The following is an 18,377-nucleotide window of genomic DNA, read 5'->3' as shown; positions in this document are numbered from 1 at the left end:
ATGGATGGTTTGCTGTGCATAAATTACACCCCAATGAAGTGGTAAACACATTAGTACTATGTCCAGAGCACAGAATAAAATCACAATAGACAATAACAAATAACAATGCATGAGTGATGATGAATGAATGCCCCCCGACAAAGTAATGTTTCCCTGGGCCGTCACCCAAGGTACACTCTGATTTGCAGCTCAGTTTGGCTCCCTGCCTCCCTCCTTTTTTGCCTAGCTCAGGAGTTTTTTTTTTTTTTTTTTAACTTTGTTTTCCACTGCCCTCTTAGGATAAATACAAAAATCCAATGCTCCTACAGATTCCCAACATGAAAGTAGGGTCCATATGAGAGTCACTTTACCTTTGGTGTGTCTCCTCTCACCAAGATTTTATTAAGCCTTACTTTCTACAGCTGGTGGTATGAAAACAATGGGTTTCTCCCCTAAAATATAAACAACAGCTGTACTTGTTCAAACCACATCAGTTCCCCACATAGATGAGGATGACCCTGCCTGTCCAAAGGAGGGGACTGGGCAGCTAAGGACAAAAGGTAGGACTTAGAACCAGGGCATAAAAGGAGGAGCAAGGGTTTGCAGTGGCAGCATAATCCAGGGGATCCGAAGAGTGGTCAGGAGCATGAGGCTGAGGAAGCAGGGGCTGGATGTGGAGGAAAGAAGCTGGTCCCAGACCTTGGGGAGCAGGGGCCCAGCTCCACCTCTGCCTCCTCAGCTGACTGCTGGGCTCCCTATCTAGGATGGAGATTGAGGGGGTCGGTGAGGCGGCATGAATAGAGTAAATGAGCTGGCATGCAGTGAACTTTTTTGTTGTCCTTCCACCATGACCATCGTCAGGGAGAGCTGTGTCTTATTTGTCTCGGCAGCTCCAGTGCCCAACACAGTGCCTGACACAGGGCAAAGGCTCATTAATTGGAGAGTGAACGAAATACTGTGGCCGGTTCCATTCTACTGGGAGGCAGGCCTGGCAGCAGATGTCAATGTAAGCCCAAACAGACAAAGTAAACCCCACGTAAGCAAATTGGAGTCTGCTCAAGGAAGTGTGATGGGAATAACAATAATGATGGTGATGATAACAATCATGTGAAATTAGCATGATTAATTAGTGCCAAATTAATTCACAGTTGACACAGAAAGTAAGATAGGAGTTAACATGGTGGTTAAGACCATGGATTCTAGAATGAAACAGCCAGATTCCAGCCTTGCCTCTGCCACTGTGTAAGCTTTGGCAAGCTCTTTCCTTCTGAGCCTCAGTTTTCTTACCTATAAAGTCGGGATAATACTACCTACTGCCCAGCTGTGTTGCGAGGGTTAAGTGAGATAATACATGTAAGGAATTTAACGCAGCACCTGACTCCAGCAAATGAGCAATAAATGGGTGCCTGTGAAAAGTGAGTTTCTATCTTTGCAATTTCAAAGTTAGAGTTCCAAGACTGTAAGGATTTAAACAACTGATTTGCAAAACAAAAGGTAGAAGCTAATAAAACTCCACTATTATGACTTCGTGCTATTAAAATTTAAACTACCACTGACCTGTTTTCCTGCCTATGTCTCAGGGATATGAGCACATTCTCTGGAGCCAGACTGCCTGAGTCTGAATCCCAACTCTGCCAGTTAACAACTGTGTTACATTGGGCAAACCCTTTAACTGCCCTGTGCCTCAGTTTCCTCATTTGCATAATGAGATTAAAGCAGTAGTGACACCCAGGATAATGGTTACCCTTGGGTTGGAGGGAGAATGACTACAAGAGACACAAGAGGAAATTCAGGGGGCTTGTAATATTTTGTTTCTCGATCCGGTGGCAGTTACATGGGTGTGCCTGCCTTGTAAAAACTCATCTTGCTGTATACTCAGGATGAGTGCATTTTTCCCTATAAATCTCATACTTCAACACAATGTGTACAAAAAGTAAATAATATGGACTTCACCAGATGGTTATGGTGACTAAATGAGTTAATATATGTATCATACTTAGGATAGTGTCTGGTATATAACGAGCAGTGGGTATTGACCATTATTATTGTGAAAACAATTAGCAATAATTCTATTGATAAAAGATTTCAATCTAGAGTATATTTCACTGTCAGAAGATTTGTTTGCAAGGTAGACACCTCCAAGACACACATGGCTTCTTCAATCCATCCTGTCCCCTCTCCAGTGGGGAGCAGAGCAGCAACATTGCAGGGTACCTTCTGGGAGACCTCTGCGGTCCTGAGTCAGCTTGGTTCAGGGGAGCAACAGGACTGAGGAGGAGCAGCATGAGTCAGATGGACTGGGCTTCGGATTTCATCTTCTTCAATTCCTACTCACAGGACCCAGGGCAGGTTATTTAAATCTAGTGGAACCTCAGTTTCTTCATCTATAAAATGGGGCTATAACTACTTGCTACACAGGGTTGTGAGAAGATTAAGTAAAAAGGAAAAAAACCCAGAAATATTTATTTTCCATCTAGGTGGCCACATTCCCATCTGCCCAGGGTCCTGGCCTTGACCACAGGCAGGCCTTCCCCCTGCCAGGGAGATGCCCTGAGGCCTACAAGCACAGTCCCCTCTCCCATGTCCAAGCCAGCACCTCAGGCAGCATCTCTGAGACCAGCAGCTGGACCACCAAGCAAAGGGGACAGGTCCAGACTGACTTGTGGCAAAGACACTTTGCTTCAAGAGGACACAGCATCCTCTTGAATCAGAGCATTATCATACCCACAAAATGCTTTGCTTTGGCTCACAGTCCAGTGTTTGTCCCTCTGTGAGAGAGGCAAAGCTGATACAGCTCCCAACATTATACTCTATGTCTCCTTTAAGTATGACTTCTCAGCAACACTTTTCTTTTCTTTTTTAATTTTGAAAGGTAGAGAATACGGTTAAAACTAAACCAAAAATTACATCTTAATAGTTTGTTAATCCAAACTTTATCCTAAATGGGCTTCATATAGTTCCTCTTAGGGCTAACTACACTCCTGGTTATGTGATGCACCAAGCCACAGCTAACTTCACAGGCGGCCTGCACGGCCAGGAATTGTGTTCCCCACTCTGCATCCATCATCTACTGACTCTCACAACAACAAAATGACAGCTACTAGCCAGTGTGTTCCTCTCATGGCCCAACCCTTTACATGAACCATTTGATGTAATCCTCATGACACCCCTGTGGAGAGACAAGGAAATGGAGGGTCAGACAGGTAAAATAACTCGTCCAAAGTCCTATGGCTTAGAAGCAGGGGGGCTAAACACTGAACCCAGTTGAATATCAATACTCAACTCATCTTATTAATTTCTCTGACACACTGTTTCCATCAACAAACGTATTGAGCAACTGTAATTTAATAGATGTTTGTTAGGCACATACTAGAGGAATCAAGCCCTTAAGCAGCCTGATGGTTGGCCCAGACTCTATTAAAATTCCTAGGGGAGAGGGTTTCCTACAGACTATCATACCCATTTGACAGATGAGGAAACTGAGGCTAAATAGATTAAATAGTTTGCCCATGTTCTTACAATGGGTGTTTGTCAGAGAAAGGATTTGAATCTGGGTTCCATGTGCCAATGTTCCTTACACTATACAACTTGTATAAAATATGCTCAAATGTATGCGCATATATATGAGCACATAACAAAGAACAGCATGGGGAGCTGGTGGGCTCCTAGGAGGAAAGGAAAGAGAAATAAGAGGGAAAGTAGAAAGGACAGGAAGAGGAAAGGCCAATATTCAGGTATTCTAAACTCTATTCTCTCCTGAAATCTCTGATACACACAGAGGGAAGAGTGACATTTTCCCTCCCTTCCTCAGGACCCAAAGGTCACTGAGCTGCCAAGCAGTTGATAAACGTAGTGGCTTTTCTTTGGAGCCAGGAGTCACTGATTTGCTCCTTCCTGCTCCACAAAATTAAAAATCTAAGCCCGACAGTTCAGAGGACCCCTGAAAACACTGCAGGAATCTCCCAGCGTGCTTTAAACAGAAACAGAAGCTTGACCAGGGAGGAAGTGGTGTAAGCACCTCACAGGTCAGGCCAGATCCACTCCTCACCAGGTAATAAGCACCGACTCATGAACAAATCCAGAGATTTTCAACCCAGGTCAGCAAAGGGGCTATTTCTCCAATGGGCTAGTTCTCCTTTCCTGACCACCTACCCATTGGACATTCATTCATTCACCCACTCATTCACTCCTTAGGTCAGTCAGGCGTCAGTCAGTCATTCAAGTCAACTCCACGCTAGGTCTTAAAGAGAGATAACTAAATACGCTCTCTAAACTCAAGGGGCTCCGGCCACTTGTGGGAGAACATGGATAGGGAGTGGTGGGGTAAGTTATAACCAGTAAACCTGACAACAGGCACAGTGAATACATAGTAGAGAGAAAAGACCTCTCTCTGGGAAACAACTCCATTCCCACAGAGCTCATCTAATTCCCTCCCCTGGGCAGTCCTGCACCAGTGTCAGGAAGTCCCAGGCTGGTGTCTGGCTCGCTCACTCACTAGCTAGGTAGCTCCAGGCAAGGCACTTTGCCTCCTTTAGCACCAGTTTCCTTCTCTGTGAGCTGGGGTCATGACCCTCACCTTTGGGATTGTTGAGAAGATTAAAGGAGATGCTGCATGTGTTTCATAGAGGGCCAGCCACAGGTAGAAGCTCATTCAGTGCCAGCCAGGCTCCCTCGAAGAGCTTGGTTCCTGGTGGCTCACATTGGCGAGTCCACCCCAACACAGCACCACATCAAGCCTGGGCTCCTCGCTGCCCTCTGGAACGGAGGGGTGAGCAAATGGACACCTCCGACTCTGCTGGTGTTGTGTCTCAAAGTGAAGCACCATTTACACCACTAGAGACTCAGTTTCCTCAAGTGTAAAAAGAGAACAAGGAAGATGTCGACACCTTTCACCAGTGCTGCAAAGCAGGAATGAGAGAGGGAGTGGCAGAGCACTTGGTAAGATGAGAAGACAGCCCAGACGAAGATCACCATGATTATCTCCATCCTACAAGACACCTGCTCTTCTACAGGACCTTCCTCACCGCTCTTGCTCCCACGGCAAGTCGTCTTCTCTGGTCCTAAGCCTAGCACAGTGGGCAACACATACTTGGGCCCCCAATTAAAACTTGTTTAGTGATGTTTCTAATTGTTCCATGTGAACCTGTCACTTTTCCCTTAAAATAACTGTTTTAACCTTACTACTTTCATATATACTTAATGGTAAGCAATAATGCTTACCCTTGTCATCTATAAAGTATTGTAAAGTTTTTAAATATCGTATTTTAAAATATATTATTTCAGCTGATCCTGAAAGAAACCTCATGGAATAGGCATTATTATTCTTATTTTACAGAAAAGAAAACTGAAGCTCTTGCCCCAGATCCCAGAGTAATAACAGAGCTAGAATTTAAGTTTGGGACTGCTGGGCCCCAAAGCCTGGTTCCCTTCTCCTCTCTGTGTAGCCCTCTCTACTTTTCCGGCTTAGCAAACACTGAGGACAGTGACCAGGTCACATATTTCATTTGTAACCTCCAGGGATAGACTTACTAGAGCCTAGATACAATAATAGCAAACACACACTAAAAGCAGTACATACTAAAAACACTTCACACAACGAAATAATTGGGTTTGAATCCTGGTCTGCTAATTATTAGCTGTGTGACTTTGGACAAGTTACTTAACCTCTCCGTGCCCAAATTTCATCATCTGTAAAACAGGGTCACCACTGCTGGAGCACAGACTTGTGAAAATTAAATAATGACTGTAATACATCTGGCAGTATTTCAAAAATAGTATCCATCCCATTTGAAACGATGAAACTTGAATTTAAGAGTTTCACTAGGGATATAAGGGGGTCTTGATTCCCTAGTCTCAAAATGGTTTGGGGTTACCCTCTCATAAAACAGGGCCTCCCTCCTCCCACACAACTGCCACTTGCCATCATTCATTCATCACTAAGCACAGCAAACCTGGACTCCCATCTCCACCTGCCTTTTATTTGAAATGTCAATTTTTAAAGAGTGGAGAGGTTGGAAACCCAATTTAACAAGCATGCTGAAACATTGTTTATTACCCCCATAAACATGGCTTAGTGAGAATTACGGACTTAATCAGAGTGAACTTATCTCCTGGTGAAAAGGAACACTTTAAATTTCAGAAATGGCACCTTCACTGTGAAAATCTCTTAACTTTTCAAACAAACTACGGGGGGTCTTAAACATATGGGCAGTAAAGGGGCAGCCATTACTGTGATTTGTCTTGCCCAAGAGCCAAGGAGCCCTAAAGGTCCATAACAACTCTAAGATCTAGGAAAAGTATTTGAAAATCATATTCAGGACACATGTCTCTAAAAACACCCAAAAGGTCTGCCGAGTGGGAAGTCATATCTGCATGGTTGCTGGGGGCTGCCCAGAAGAAAGGACCTGGAGTCATTAGCACAGGGACCATTTAACAAGCAGCAGCATTGAGAAAGCTCGCCTCTCCTCCTGGGTGTAAGATTAAGCATTTAGCAATAGGTAATATTTTGGTGACCTGCTTTTCAGAAGAGGTATGGGGTGCCACATACATCCCAAAGGCTGCTAAATGGTTTGCGTGGTCTTTTTTTTTTCTTTTAAAAAAACATTTCCAGAGGATGAGGTCTTGTGATCCCCAATTTCCCAATCTGAGGCTTCATTAGTGCTGCTCTGATCATTGCAGGAAGGTTTTCATAAAGACACCCCATTTTGCAGAGAATGTATCAGCCTGGCTGCCAGAGGCAGGAAAGGCAACAGATATAAAATTTTATTATTTCAATGCCCCAGTAGCAGCCAGGAGGACTTAATGAAATCGCCAAGATTTACAACCTGAAATAGCTATTGCACAGACAGATATGGTTAAGGGAGCTGTGCCCTCTGACCTTTCAACCCTTTGATCCTCACACAGCAGGTGGCCTGGAGCCCCCTCCTGGGCATCTTCCCTCTCTTCCGACACTGCCGAACCTTGATGTGCAATAAGCCTGACCCTACACAGGTGACTCTCACGGTGCTTATCATCAGCAGCTGCTGCTAATGGAACAGCCAAAATCGAGGGGGCTCGAGATTCTAACTCCAAGATGGGGAAGAGGAATCTGCTGTGCACCGTCCAAGCAGTGCTGGAATGATGCTCAATAATGCAGCTCCAAGTCCAGTTGTTTGGCAACGCTTAACGATGTTATTAGTAAAAACTGTCCTAGAAATGGAACTCTGGTCTCCTCTGATTTATACTTTGAGTTAGAAAAAAAAATCACCTTTTAAAAATAAATCACAAATCTCAAAAAAAGAATAAAAATCAACCCCGAAGTCCCAAATGCATCTCTCAGAACTTCCCTAAAACCATGTGCAGCAAATTTATACCAATGAAAATCAAAACAATTTTTGGAAACCTAAAATTGACTGTTTTCAGTTCCATGAAATTTCATTTAAAAAACCCCATATGCCAAAATGTCCAAATTCTCTTATTTTTAAAAATTGGGATGACTTCCAAAATCATAGCTATCTTTTTCTTCCTTTTTTTTCCTAAAGCTAAGGATGGGTAATGTGCATATGTACTTATCAAGCTTCATAATTTAACCCATTCGGCCAGTACAAAATATTTGCAATAAAATGCTGAAGAGGCAGGATATAAATTTATTACCACTGGATCTTTCAAAACAATTAACTCCTAGGTGCCAAGGTTTAATAGATATTATATTTGGTTAAGGACATGTCCAGGAGTCTAGGCAGCCCCAGTCTGCAGCTTTTAGTTTTTGAGAAATATTTGGGTTTACAGAGGGAAGGATTTTAGGCAGGACACATAAACCACTCTATGGGATGTTGATAACTTCTAACCACAAAAGAAAACTTTAGTGCCACCGTTGATCATATTTAGGAAAAGCCTTGAGCCCATGTCTTTGTTGCTAAACAAACATAGCATGGTGGCTCCACTCTCTACCTGCAAAGGCCTGAGGTTAGGTCATTAATGTCTGAATCCAATGGGCAAAGAAAAAACCCATTCCTTTTGTAGCCTAAATGGCATATATCTTAACTATTCAAGTTTAAAATCATTTTGAAATCAGCTGAAAATCAGACAATATGTAGAGAGGGTTATAGGCTCCAATTTTAGTCACACTTTACTCCATAGACGTTTGAGTTTAGTACAGAGAGCAATTTATGGAGAAATCAATTTAGCAGGAAAAAAGGTATGGTTACTATATCACAGTTTGACCAGTTTGTACAAAATTGTTATTAAGCTATCTTCTTCAGAGATGCCTATTGGAAATACTTTATTAATAATAATATCTACCACTGAGTCAGGGTCTACCGATGTGCACATAACTTTAGCCATATTCTTTCTAATTGTCATCATTTTAAGGCAGGTGTCCCCATTTTGAGATGAAGATGCTAAGGCGCACACACACACAAGCTCAGTGAGTTGCCCAAGGTACAGAGAAACAAATGGTGGAGCTGGGATTCAAACTCAGGCTCACTGGCAGCTCCTAAAGCCCATGGTCTATCCACATTTTTCCCAACAAAAGCAAAAACAAACAAACAAACAAAACAACAACATGCAATAATTTGTGCAGAAAATGCTGGATTTCAGCTTGCTTACACATTGCCATGGCCCATTTAAAGGCTTTCCAAATCAATTATTTGAGGTCATTAGAGGGAGTTTAATTTGGTTGACAAACACCCCTACTGTGGTGACCTCACATATCAACAACAAATGCCTGATGGTCACAAACCCGGACCATCGGTCTGCTGAGCATGGTGTTAAACAAAACCACATGCGCCTGGATTCCAAGTGGGATTTGACTAGGCCAAGGGTACTGCTCTTCAATCACCACGCTGCTGGTCTCTGAGCTCCACAATGGCCCCGCCCCTAATCACTTGCAAGGAGTTTACGAAAAGAAGTTGCCAGTCCCATGTGGGACTGTTCAGTTAAAAGTGCCTTCAAGCTAATGTCAATTTAGAAGTTACTCAGTAAAAACTACAAAAGGAGGCTGAAAAAGAGGGCAGAGACTATCTTGGGTAGATGTCTTTTAGCTGGTTTTAAAGAAAATTTACCAGTTTGACACACACATAATACTGATAATCACTTCCATTTACTTGGTGCCTACCATGTGTCAGGTACCAATTTTCTCATTTACTCCTCATTAAAAACTCCTATGAAGTGAGGAATCTACCTATTTTACAAGTGGCTCAAAGAGGTACCTTAACATCCCCATCTGCAAAACAGGAGCACCTCCCTCAAAGGGTGACAATTAGAAATTAGATGGCTCAAGTGCCATGTGTATTGGTAGACCCTCATTCAATGGTCGCTATTATTAAGTATTTCCAATAGGCATCTCTTAGGAGGAGAACGTGATAGTTTGGTACAAAGTGGTCAAACTGTGTGATGTAGTGACTATGCAGTTTTCTCCTCTGCTAAACCGATTTCTCCTTTAAACAAAGGAGCTTGTTTAAAGTGACCTAGTAGTGGGAGCTAGCATTTGAATCCAGGTCCACACAACTCTAGAGCCCAAGAGTTCTTTCCACTCTGCTACACAGCCTCCTGCATGCTGCTCCTTATCTTAATCTGACAGGAATTTGATTGGGTCAAGTTTCTCTTAGTAGCAATTTATAAAATTTAAGTTTTCTTTGAAATCAGTTTTAACATTGCTTAAATGGAACTGACATATAATGACTGCCTAAGTGATGATAGAAAAATTGGAAAACAAAGGCATCAGTGATGGTTTCACATTTGTCTATTGGGATTCTCCCTCATAAATTACTCTGTTTTTCTAATCCATAACAGAGGGTTATCTCATCTCACAAGAGAACATTTCAGTCACAAGTTAGACTGAAAACGTATTGACTGCAAGAGATACTTAAATCAGCCAGAAGCACTTGTTCTCTCTGATTACCTAAATTACTACGAGAGCTTTAATTGTTTTATATTAACTAATTCCAACATTAGGATAAGTGGCATTTAAGAATCACACTCATTTTAAAAGCAGACGCTACTGCAAAGAGGAGAGAGCCTCCAGGGGAAATCTATCAGGCGAAATCTAGGACTTTCCTCAGGTCTGAAGTCGAACAGAGCTGCTGAATTTTCACCCTGGATGCTCCGGATGTGAGAGAGACTCACATGCGGTGATTTTGCATATAACAAATAGCATACTAAGGCAAGTTCAGCAAAACCAAGCTACCGTCCAGTTACTTTTTATATTATCAAGCAAGTGCCAGGGTTTCATTCATCTAAACTTTGCCTCCTGGTTTTATACTACTAATTACAAAGAATGTTTGATATAGTATTTTTAAAAAGCTCTTCACATCCATTATACCAGTGAATTCTCACAACTCTTGGAGATGGATAATAGAATCTTAATTTTACTGATGCGAGAATGAGCTATGGAGAGGCTAAGCAACCGGCCCCAGCCACAAGTGTGCTCGGAACTTCTCCCTGGCAGAACATGAGGCTGCCAGACACAAACCCTCCTCTCACCTCACCACAATTCTTAGTGCATGGCATGGAGGCCACCCTGGGAAGGAAAAGCTCAGGGAAAGGTGCGGACCTCTGCCTGGGTTGCGGCAAGGCTAGCCAGACAGGAGGGTGCACAGAGCAGAGACAGAGGCTCTGGGGTCTGACAAACCCACTGGAGCTAAGGAACTGGATGCAAATTATTCTACCTCTCTGAGCCTTGACTTCTCCATTTGCAAATATGGCTATCTCCTACTTGGCAGAGAGATTCTGAGAAAGGCTCAAAAGTGAACACAGGTAAAGCACCTGTTTTGCATTGAGTGTTTGGCATTGAGCTAGGACTCAGAAGATGTCAGCTTCCTCCCAACCCTCTCCCTTTCCTGTTAGAGCTCTCCCCAGGAGTCTATGACTGAGACTACCAGGTGGAATTTTTCATGCAAATATCTCTTTCTTACAAAGCAGCACTATGATTACTTAGCACTAACAAATAAATCTCACATAGAAGTTCTCAATTCTTGTGAGGACACACATACAAGTCACCACTTATACCTGAATGTAATTAGGCTCGGAGTTTTGCATTGCTTGCAGTATTAACAAATGTGAACTACATCTCACTACTGTCTACCTGTGGAGTCCTGTGAAGAAGCAAAATGGTACGATGGTAAACAGGAAACATTCTTCTTCACTTACTATGAAACTGTTTAAAAACAAATAGCCAAACAAATGAACAAAGGATTAAAGACTTTCTATGCCGGGGGGGAAAAATGAAAAGAAAAAACTAGTTAAAATGGTGCCAACTCATCTGACAGAAATTCAGGTTCTTTGAGATGCAAAGGAAAAAAAGAAAATCATTACTTTTCTTGTCTGTAAATAAGTAAATCCTGTTATTTTGTGTAAAAGCCCCAGAGTTGAACCAGGAGCCCCACTGCAGACGTAGACAAATGTTGCCTCTGGATCCCAGAGACCAAGAAGCCCTTTGCCTTGGCACCTGCATGCTGTCCCCAGAATGGTGGCTCAGTGCTGTTCCAAGCACTTGGTGCATCTGCAAAATCAGGCGCTAGGAGCCCCAGCTAAGCCCTCCTAGATAACAACGGTGAGAAAGAGAGAGGAATGCTCTGAGCGGCCTGTCTCCCCGTGCACCCATCATGTGCACTTGAAATTGCACTTGTCGGGAGGCAGCTAGGGGCCTGCGAACTTGGTACCCAGGTCTTGCTCCCCCTGTTCCTACTGCCTGGAACTACCACTTCGTATATACTCTAAATTTATACCCTCAAACTGGGCTGCAGAAAGATTATCTAACTTATAAAAAGTACTTGGAAACAGAGAGGAAAAGACAAAATCTAGTAAAAGTGGTGCTTAAAACTTTGAAGAAAGCCATCACCACAAACACCTCTGCCACAGCGTGGTAGCAAGGGAACCATTCAGAAGCTTGGGTTTGGGATGCCAACATATCTGAATTTTATATATATGGTTGTGGTGTGTAATTTACTTAAGAATTACCTTGATCTTTACAAATATCAATTTACTTTATTAACATGGTTAAGCAGTTTCCAAGCATTTTATATGGAAGGACTGTGTTTCTAATGGCCCAGAAGGAGAAGGCCTGACCGTGTCCCTCCCCTGTTTACACCCTTCAATGGCTCTCCGTTGCCCTATAAAGTTCAAACTCTTTAACACTGCTTACAGAGCTGCATGGCCTGGCCCTTCCCTGCCTGCCTCACTCTTCTCTCTCTCTTCTGCTCTAGGCTCCTATCAGACACTGAACTACTCACACTTCCTCAAAAACTCCATGGTCTACACTTGAGGCCTTTGTAGATATGGTCCCCGTTCCTCTGCCTGAATTCCTATTTGTCTGTTAGGTTTCAGTTTAGGCATTCTCTTCCTCTGAGAAGCACAGCCCTCAAGGCTAGGTTTGGTGTCTCCACTACCAGAGCCTATGGCATCCCAAATTCACTGCAGTTACTTTCTCCTTGTCTGCTCTGCGAAGGCGAGGATTATGTCACATTCACCGTTTTACACAGAACTCCTAGTACAATGCAGTGCCTGGTACACAGAAGCCTCTCAAAACGTTACTATAGAAGGCGATGTACACTGCACACCCACCCCATTGCAGACACTGGGATATGCTGGACACAGACAAGACTCATTTATTTAACCTTCACCACAGTCCTGAGAGATGAGTACTAACTGCTCTTACAGATGAAGAGAGTAAGGTACAGAGAGACAAACTATCAGGCCTGAAATTACCACAGCAGGGAAGCGGTGGGGCAGGAGACTGAGAGCACATTCATCATATCTACAAAAGTGCCATTCCCATCCCTGATGCAGTGCCCCCTGCACTGCAAACCAGGAGCGAACAGGGCAGGCACACATCAATTTTGTTGAAACTCTCTTTCCCTAGGGAATGAGGGTGATGACCCTCGGAACCTAAGAGTTCCTAAAACACAATTTCAAAGCCATCAACTTAACAATGTAAATAGATTTAAGGCCATGGAGGAAATGAGAACAGCAATGGTTGCTGACCTTTGTTGAGCTCTTTCTGTGCCAAGCACTAAGCTAGGCAGCTGATAAGCATTATCTCACTGGATCCCCCAACAATCCAATAAGGGAGGTATGGCCATTGCCCTCATTTTACAGGTGAGAAAACAGAGGCTGAGGGGTCAGTTACCTCACCCAAGATCAAATAAGCAGGAGGTAGAGGAGCCAGAATGCAGAGCCACATTCTAACCCCTGCACCTCACTGCCACTATGTAGGCGGAGCTTCATTTACAGGCTAACCTGAGCCACTGTCTGAATCTGTGTCACTGCTATTGCCTTTCCTTCCTCCTTCCTGATCATTCTCTACCAGGAATTATATAAAGTGCCTTCTGCATACATCCCTGATGTCACTCTGAGTCCTGTACACAAAGCACTGTTTGTGAAGCTTGGGAAAGAAGGTCTTCATTTATCAATTGGAGAAGCATCAGCTACTAGACGTGACCTAGCACCTGCTACCAGATAAGGCACAGAAGAGAGGATGCAGACATGTCTCCTGAACTAAACTGAGGTTGAGAGAATAAAAGGAAACAGTCACTGTGTAATCTGGCCACGTTTTGGTATTTCCTAGCTGCCAGCTAACATGATCATTCTCTTTCTCTCCAAGAAGAAAGTAAGTCTATGCCAATACCCTTGGCTACCTGCTAACTTACCAGTGGACTCAAATTAATGTTTGCTTAAATGAGAGAAAGAATATAAAAAGGCATAAAGAGGGATAAGAATGACAATGAGCTATAAACTTGTCACTTCAGAAAGAAGGAGGACTCTTTAAGGTGACTAGGGTACCATTTAACAAATAGCAAGGTCACCCTGTAAGAGCATGAAGACTAGAATTAGGTCTTTCCCCAAAATAATCTTTTTTCAAATGAGAATACTAGGTTATAATTTGTATTTCTTTTTGTGTAACAAATTTGAGTGTCATAAAAATGGTTAAAAAGTCTTCCTATGGTAGCTTTTTCTAAACTTTTATGAACATCTGCCACATTCATTTGAAGTTTAAAAAATTCTGGCACATATGCAAAGGCATAATAAGGTGCCTATAGCTTTCAAGAAAAAATAACAAGACAGTCAAAAATAAGCCTTTTGCTGAGTTGCCAGTAAGAAAACTAGTATGCGAGAGGAGATGGGCCTTCCTGAGCTCCTTCCTTGAAGAGCTTTCCTTTGGACCCAGGTATGAGCTCCTCTCCAAGCACTCCAGCCCATAGTTCCTGGGAAATCTCAGGGGAAGAGTCTCCCTCCTCTGATGGGTATAACAGAACCAGACAAACCCAATCAAAAGGCATGACTAGAGCACTCTGAGTCGCAGCTGAAATCCTTGGGAGGAGACTAGGAGACTAAATTTCAACATCTGAGAGTTCATGGCTGCCCAATACTCCCAGGAAATGCTACTTTATTCGCACAGTGTCTTAGCTGGCTTCAAGAACGGGGTGACTACTCTTTTTGTTTTTTTTCAGTGCTGACTACACAGGAGTTCAGCATGGCAGGCCCCTCCCCAACTTTAGTCAATCAACAGGGCTAAGATTTACCTTGGCCAGTGCTTCCCGAACCTTCTCACTTAAAGCCCTTCAAAGGCTGAGCAGAGGGGACTTGCCCCATTCACCTAAGTGCAAAGCCGTATCAAGTTTTACATTCAAAATGTACATGTATTTTGGATTGTATGTTTTACTAACAAAAGGCCTTGTTTTAAATTACTTACAGTCATATAAAAAGTAAAAAATATTACTCCATCTTTAAGTAAAATTATGGTGCTGGCTTCTCTGAAAACAGTGATGCCGACTGGAGGGCTCTAAATGTGTTCTGAATTACAGCCCTCCAAGCGCTCTTCAATCCCTCTTTTCAGAAAGCACCTGCTTGCTGCCCTGCTAGGTGCTGAGGACACCACAGTAAATGAAGCACAATCCTTGCTCCCAAAGAACTCATGCTCCAAGGGATGAGGGAGAGGGACAGGGAAGCAAACAGCTAGCATCCAGAGCAAGAGGTACAGTAAGTGAAAGATGACAACAAAATGGGAGGACTCCTTGGAAGAGCTGGAGAAGGGCAGGGCTCAGCGACGCAGACGGTGGGAATGTGGGTATGTCTAGGGAGCAGCAAGAGCACTGGCTAACAAGGGACAGCGAGAGGCTGCAGGCTTGACAGCAGCGGAGAGACAGAGCAGAACTCACGGGAAGTGCAGAGGAAGACTGGAAGGTGGGCTACTGCAGGGGGAGTGAGCTGGCAGACGGCAACCCACTAAATGCCAGGACTACGGACCTGATTTTATACTCATCTGCACATCTTCAGGATCTAGCAAAATGTTTGAAACATAAGAGTTCTTCATTTTGCTTATCAAATGAATGAATAAGGCTTTGCAGGAATCCAAGAAAGCAAAGAAAAATGTCAATGAAGGCAGTGAGGAAGGAACAGGGTGAGAGACATATCAGAGACTTGGTGACTCTGTAGAGAGGAAGAAGGAGGAAGAGAAGCACTCAGCTACGCTCCATGTGTTTCACGTTGGTGCCCATACAGGCAATGGTGCCATTCACAGGGACTGGGAGCACTGGAAGGGGAGTGGAGTAGCTCGGTGTGTGTGCGCATGTGCATGTGTGTGTAGATAATAAATTGTTTGGGGATGACTGAGTTTGAAACATCTGTAGTACATTTAGGTGAAGTTCAATTGGCACATGAAACTTTGGACCTGGCTGAAGTTCAGAGAGAGGCATGCCCATGTTAGAATCCCAGCTGGAGTCATGGACATTGCCTCGGTAGCTGAAGCAAAAAGCCTTAAGATGATTAGAGGGCATGTAGAGAAGAAAAGCAAGCCAAGACTAGAAACTTGGACAATGCCAAAGGTAAAGGGACATGAAAAGGAGTCTGAAAAAGCCTGTGTTGGAGTAGTCTGGAAGGCAGGAATGAGCTGTGGACTCTAAATGGTCTTTAGATTACAGTGTTTTGAACTCTACAACAATTGGCACTAAAGGGCTATTAGAAAGTATTCAATTTTAATTTTTACACAGGAGCTTTGAATACACTTCCAAACTTGACAAACAAAGGTAAAACAGAGAAGAAATCTCTTCAATCTGATCTAAATACACCATCCAAGATAGTCCATAAACTGTGTACTGTATGTGCTCAGGGCTGGGTGATGACAAGGAGGAACTGTTAACAGAATGTAGGAGCCACATGGCCGTCCTGTCAAATTAGAAATTTGAGCAGATTTCTGTGGTCTATTTTGATCAAGATTCTCAATGTCAAACAAACAGGTTTTTCGATAACCAACTTGTTTCATTTTCGTAAGCACAATAGCAGAGTGTGCAACAGTTAGTGAAGAAGCAGGTGGTCCTCGTCGACGTGAAATGAAGGGAACAGAAGAAGAGAAGTAGCACTTCCTTTAAGACATGCAAAGCATCATCACAGACGGACATAGCTGTAGATTTTCCCTCTGAGAGCTTATCTCCTGTGCAAAAGAGGCAAGCCCCCACCTCACACCCCATTTTGCTCTGGTACAAATTTAAGCTCTCTCCTAAGGAGGAAAAATCTTAGGGTTCATGTCTACAAATCAGTGGCACTTACAAAAGCACAGAAAAATCCTTTATAAGAATTGCTATCTAATTGGTACAGCCATGCAGAAAGCAATCTGGCATCAGATTCATCGCTTTGACCAAGCATTTCTACTTTAGGGGTTCTACGCTAAAGAAATAAGTCAAGATGCAGATAAAGCCTTATGCATAAAGATGTTCACTGAAATGCTATTTATAATAGCAAAAAATTATAAACAACATAAGTGTCCAACAATAACAGAAAAACGGCTAAGTTGTGGTATATCCAAACAGTGGAATGACAGGTAGCAAATTAAAAATTATTATTACTGAGAGTGAATAAAAATGTGTAGAAATCCCCAAGCCACAATATTGACATATAAAAACATAAAAATATATATATAACACATATCAACTATGCACATTTATACAAAATATATATTCATAGAATAAAGAGGAGGAAGAATAGTAAAATGCTAACAGAGGTTGAATTTAGAATAATGGTATTGTGGTTAATTTTAATTTTCTTCTTTACACTTCTATACACTTTTTACACTGCTTTTTCTACAATGAAAAATGTGATATTGTTATGATTTAGAATAAGCATCATTTTGAAAAGCAAATCATTTCCCTTCTCTTGTTCAAATCTTTGAAGAACTCTTTCCTCCTGCCCCTTCGAACTTCACTCCCTCACCCATGAAAACTGACAACTTCAAGCAAAGTGGAAAAACACTGAAAATAAGAGCCCAGCGGAAAGGTCTAAGTTGAATGCTCAGCTCTGTGCACCTGGGAGGGGACCACACGTGAGGTGTTGCTTCGACACGCTCCCATGTGTAGAGCTGGGAATCCAGAGACCGTCACTTTTCCACCACTGTGTAGCAAAACAAAACCACAAGTAGAGAGATCTGGGGAGGAAAGGAGCCAACTTACCTCCATTAAACTTAAATGGATTCCTATGAGGTAGGGCATGGGAGCACTGTGAAGAGAAACAGAGACACACAGCTGCTTTAATGTCTGTTGCTTCCGGCAGAAAATTACAGATGGTTCACTATTTGGAGAAAAACTGTTTTAATAAACGTATGCACAGTTACATTTTCTTTCACAACAAAAATCCTAATATGACATTTTGTTCCCAAGCCTAGAAATTTCAGAAGAATTTCAAAATGCAGGAAGCACAGGAAGAGCATCAGTTTAGGCGTTAGTCCCTAAATAGCAGCTATGCAACTGCACAGCCTCAGTTGCCTTATCTTTAAAATGGGATCTGGGAAGAGAACTGGCAGGTTGCTATCAGAATGAGAGAAAATATACATTGAGAAACTAGTGCAGTTCCGGGTACAAATGGGAACTATTATTGCCATGATTACAACAGAAGACACAGTTAACAAGGTTGAATGGAGGGCAAAACGTGTGTCAAAGAAGAATGATTTTTTATTTGCTGTTTCCTTCTGCCACCAAAGACATGTGATCAAACTGTCCATTCTGATTGGACAAAGTACATGGAGAGCTGCCAGCAAGCATCTCCTCCCCAAGTGCACACATACCACCAGATGACACTACAACTCATAAAGCCCCTTCCAACTGCTTCACTCACAGAGCATTCAGTTCCTAAGCTAGCAACTCAGCAGGAGATGAGAACCCAATTCCAAAGGTTTTAAAACCTGGGCATTATGGATTGATCTCCTTTGGTTTCAGGAGTCTGTGTGCATGTGTATACATGCAAACACGCATCATCACTTATGATGCTACTTACCAGTGATAAATGTGCTAGGCATTATACGAGGAACGTCAAATTCACCCTTCCTAATCCACACAACCACCATGCAAGGTAGGTGTTTACCCCATTTTACCGAGGAGGAAACAGGCCTAGAGGGCTTCAATCACTTATCCAATGCCACAAAACCAAGTAAGTAG

General features: G+C 42.8%; 1 protein-coding gene across 13 annotated transcripts in view; it reads right to left on the bottom strand.

Annotated features, from left to right (window-relative positions):
• Positions 1 to 18,377, bottom strand: part of DENND1A (DENN domain containing 1A) — a 513,599-nt gene that overhangs the window by 200,484 nt on the left and 294,738 nt on the right. For 12 of the 13 annotated variants that reach the window (XM_070518786.1, XM_070518782.1, XM_044778816.2 and 9 more), the window contains one exon: positions 17,397 to 17,442. The exons of the other annotated variant lie outside the window; for it this stretch is intronic. In XM_070518786.1, the coding sequence (XP_070374887.1) occupies positions 17,397 to 17,442 (46 nt within the window). The remainder of the gene's footprint in view (positions 1 to 17,396; positions 17,443 to 18,377) is intronic. 13 annotated transcript variants of the gene reach the window in all.

Source organism: Equus asinus, chromosome 10 (genome assembly GCF_041296235.1).
Source record: "Equus asinus isolate D_3611 breed Donkey chromosome 10, EquAss-T2T_v2, whole genome shotgun sequence".
NCBI lineage: Eukaryota > Metazoa > Chordata > Mammalia > Perissodactyla > Equidae > Equus > Equus asinus.
Note: the sequence above shows the minus strand (reverse complement) of the source record. Positions and strands in the feature narration are given on the sequence as shown.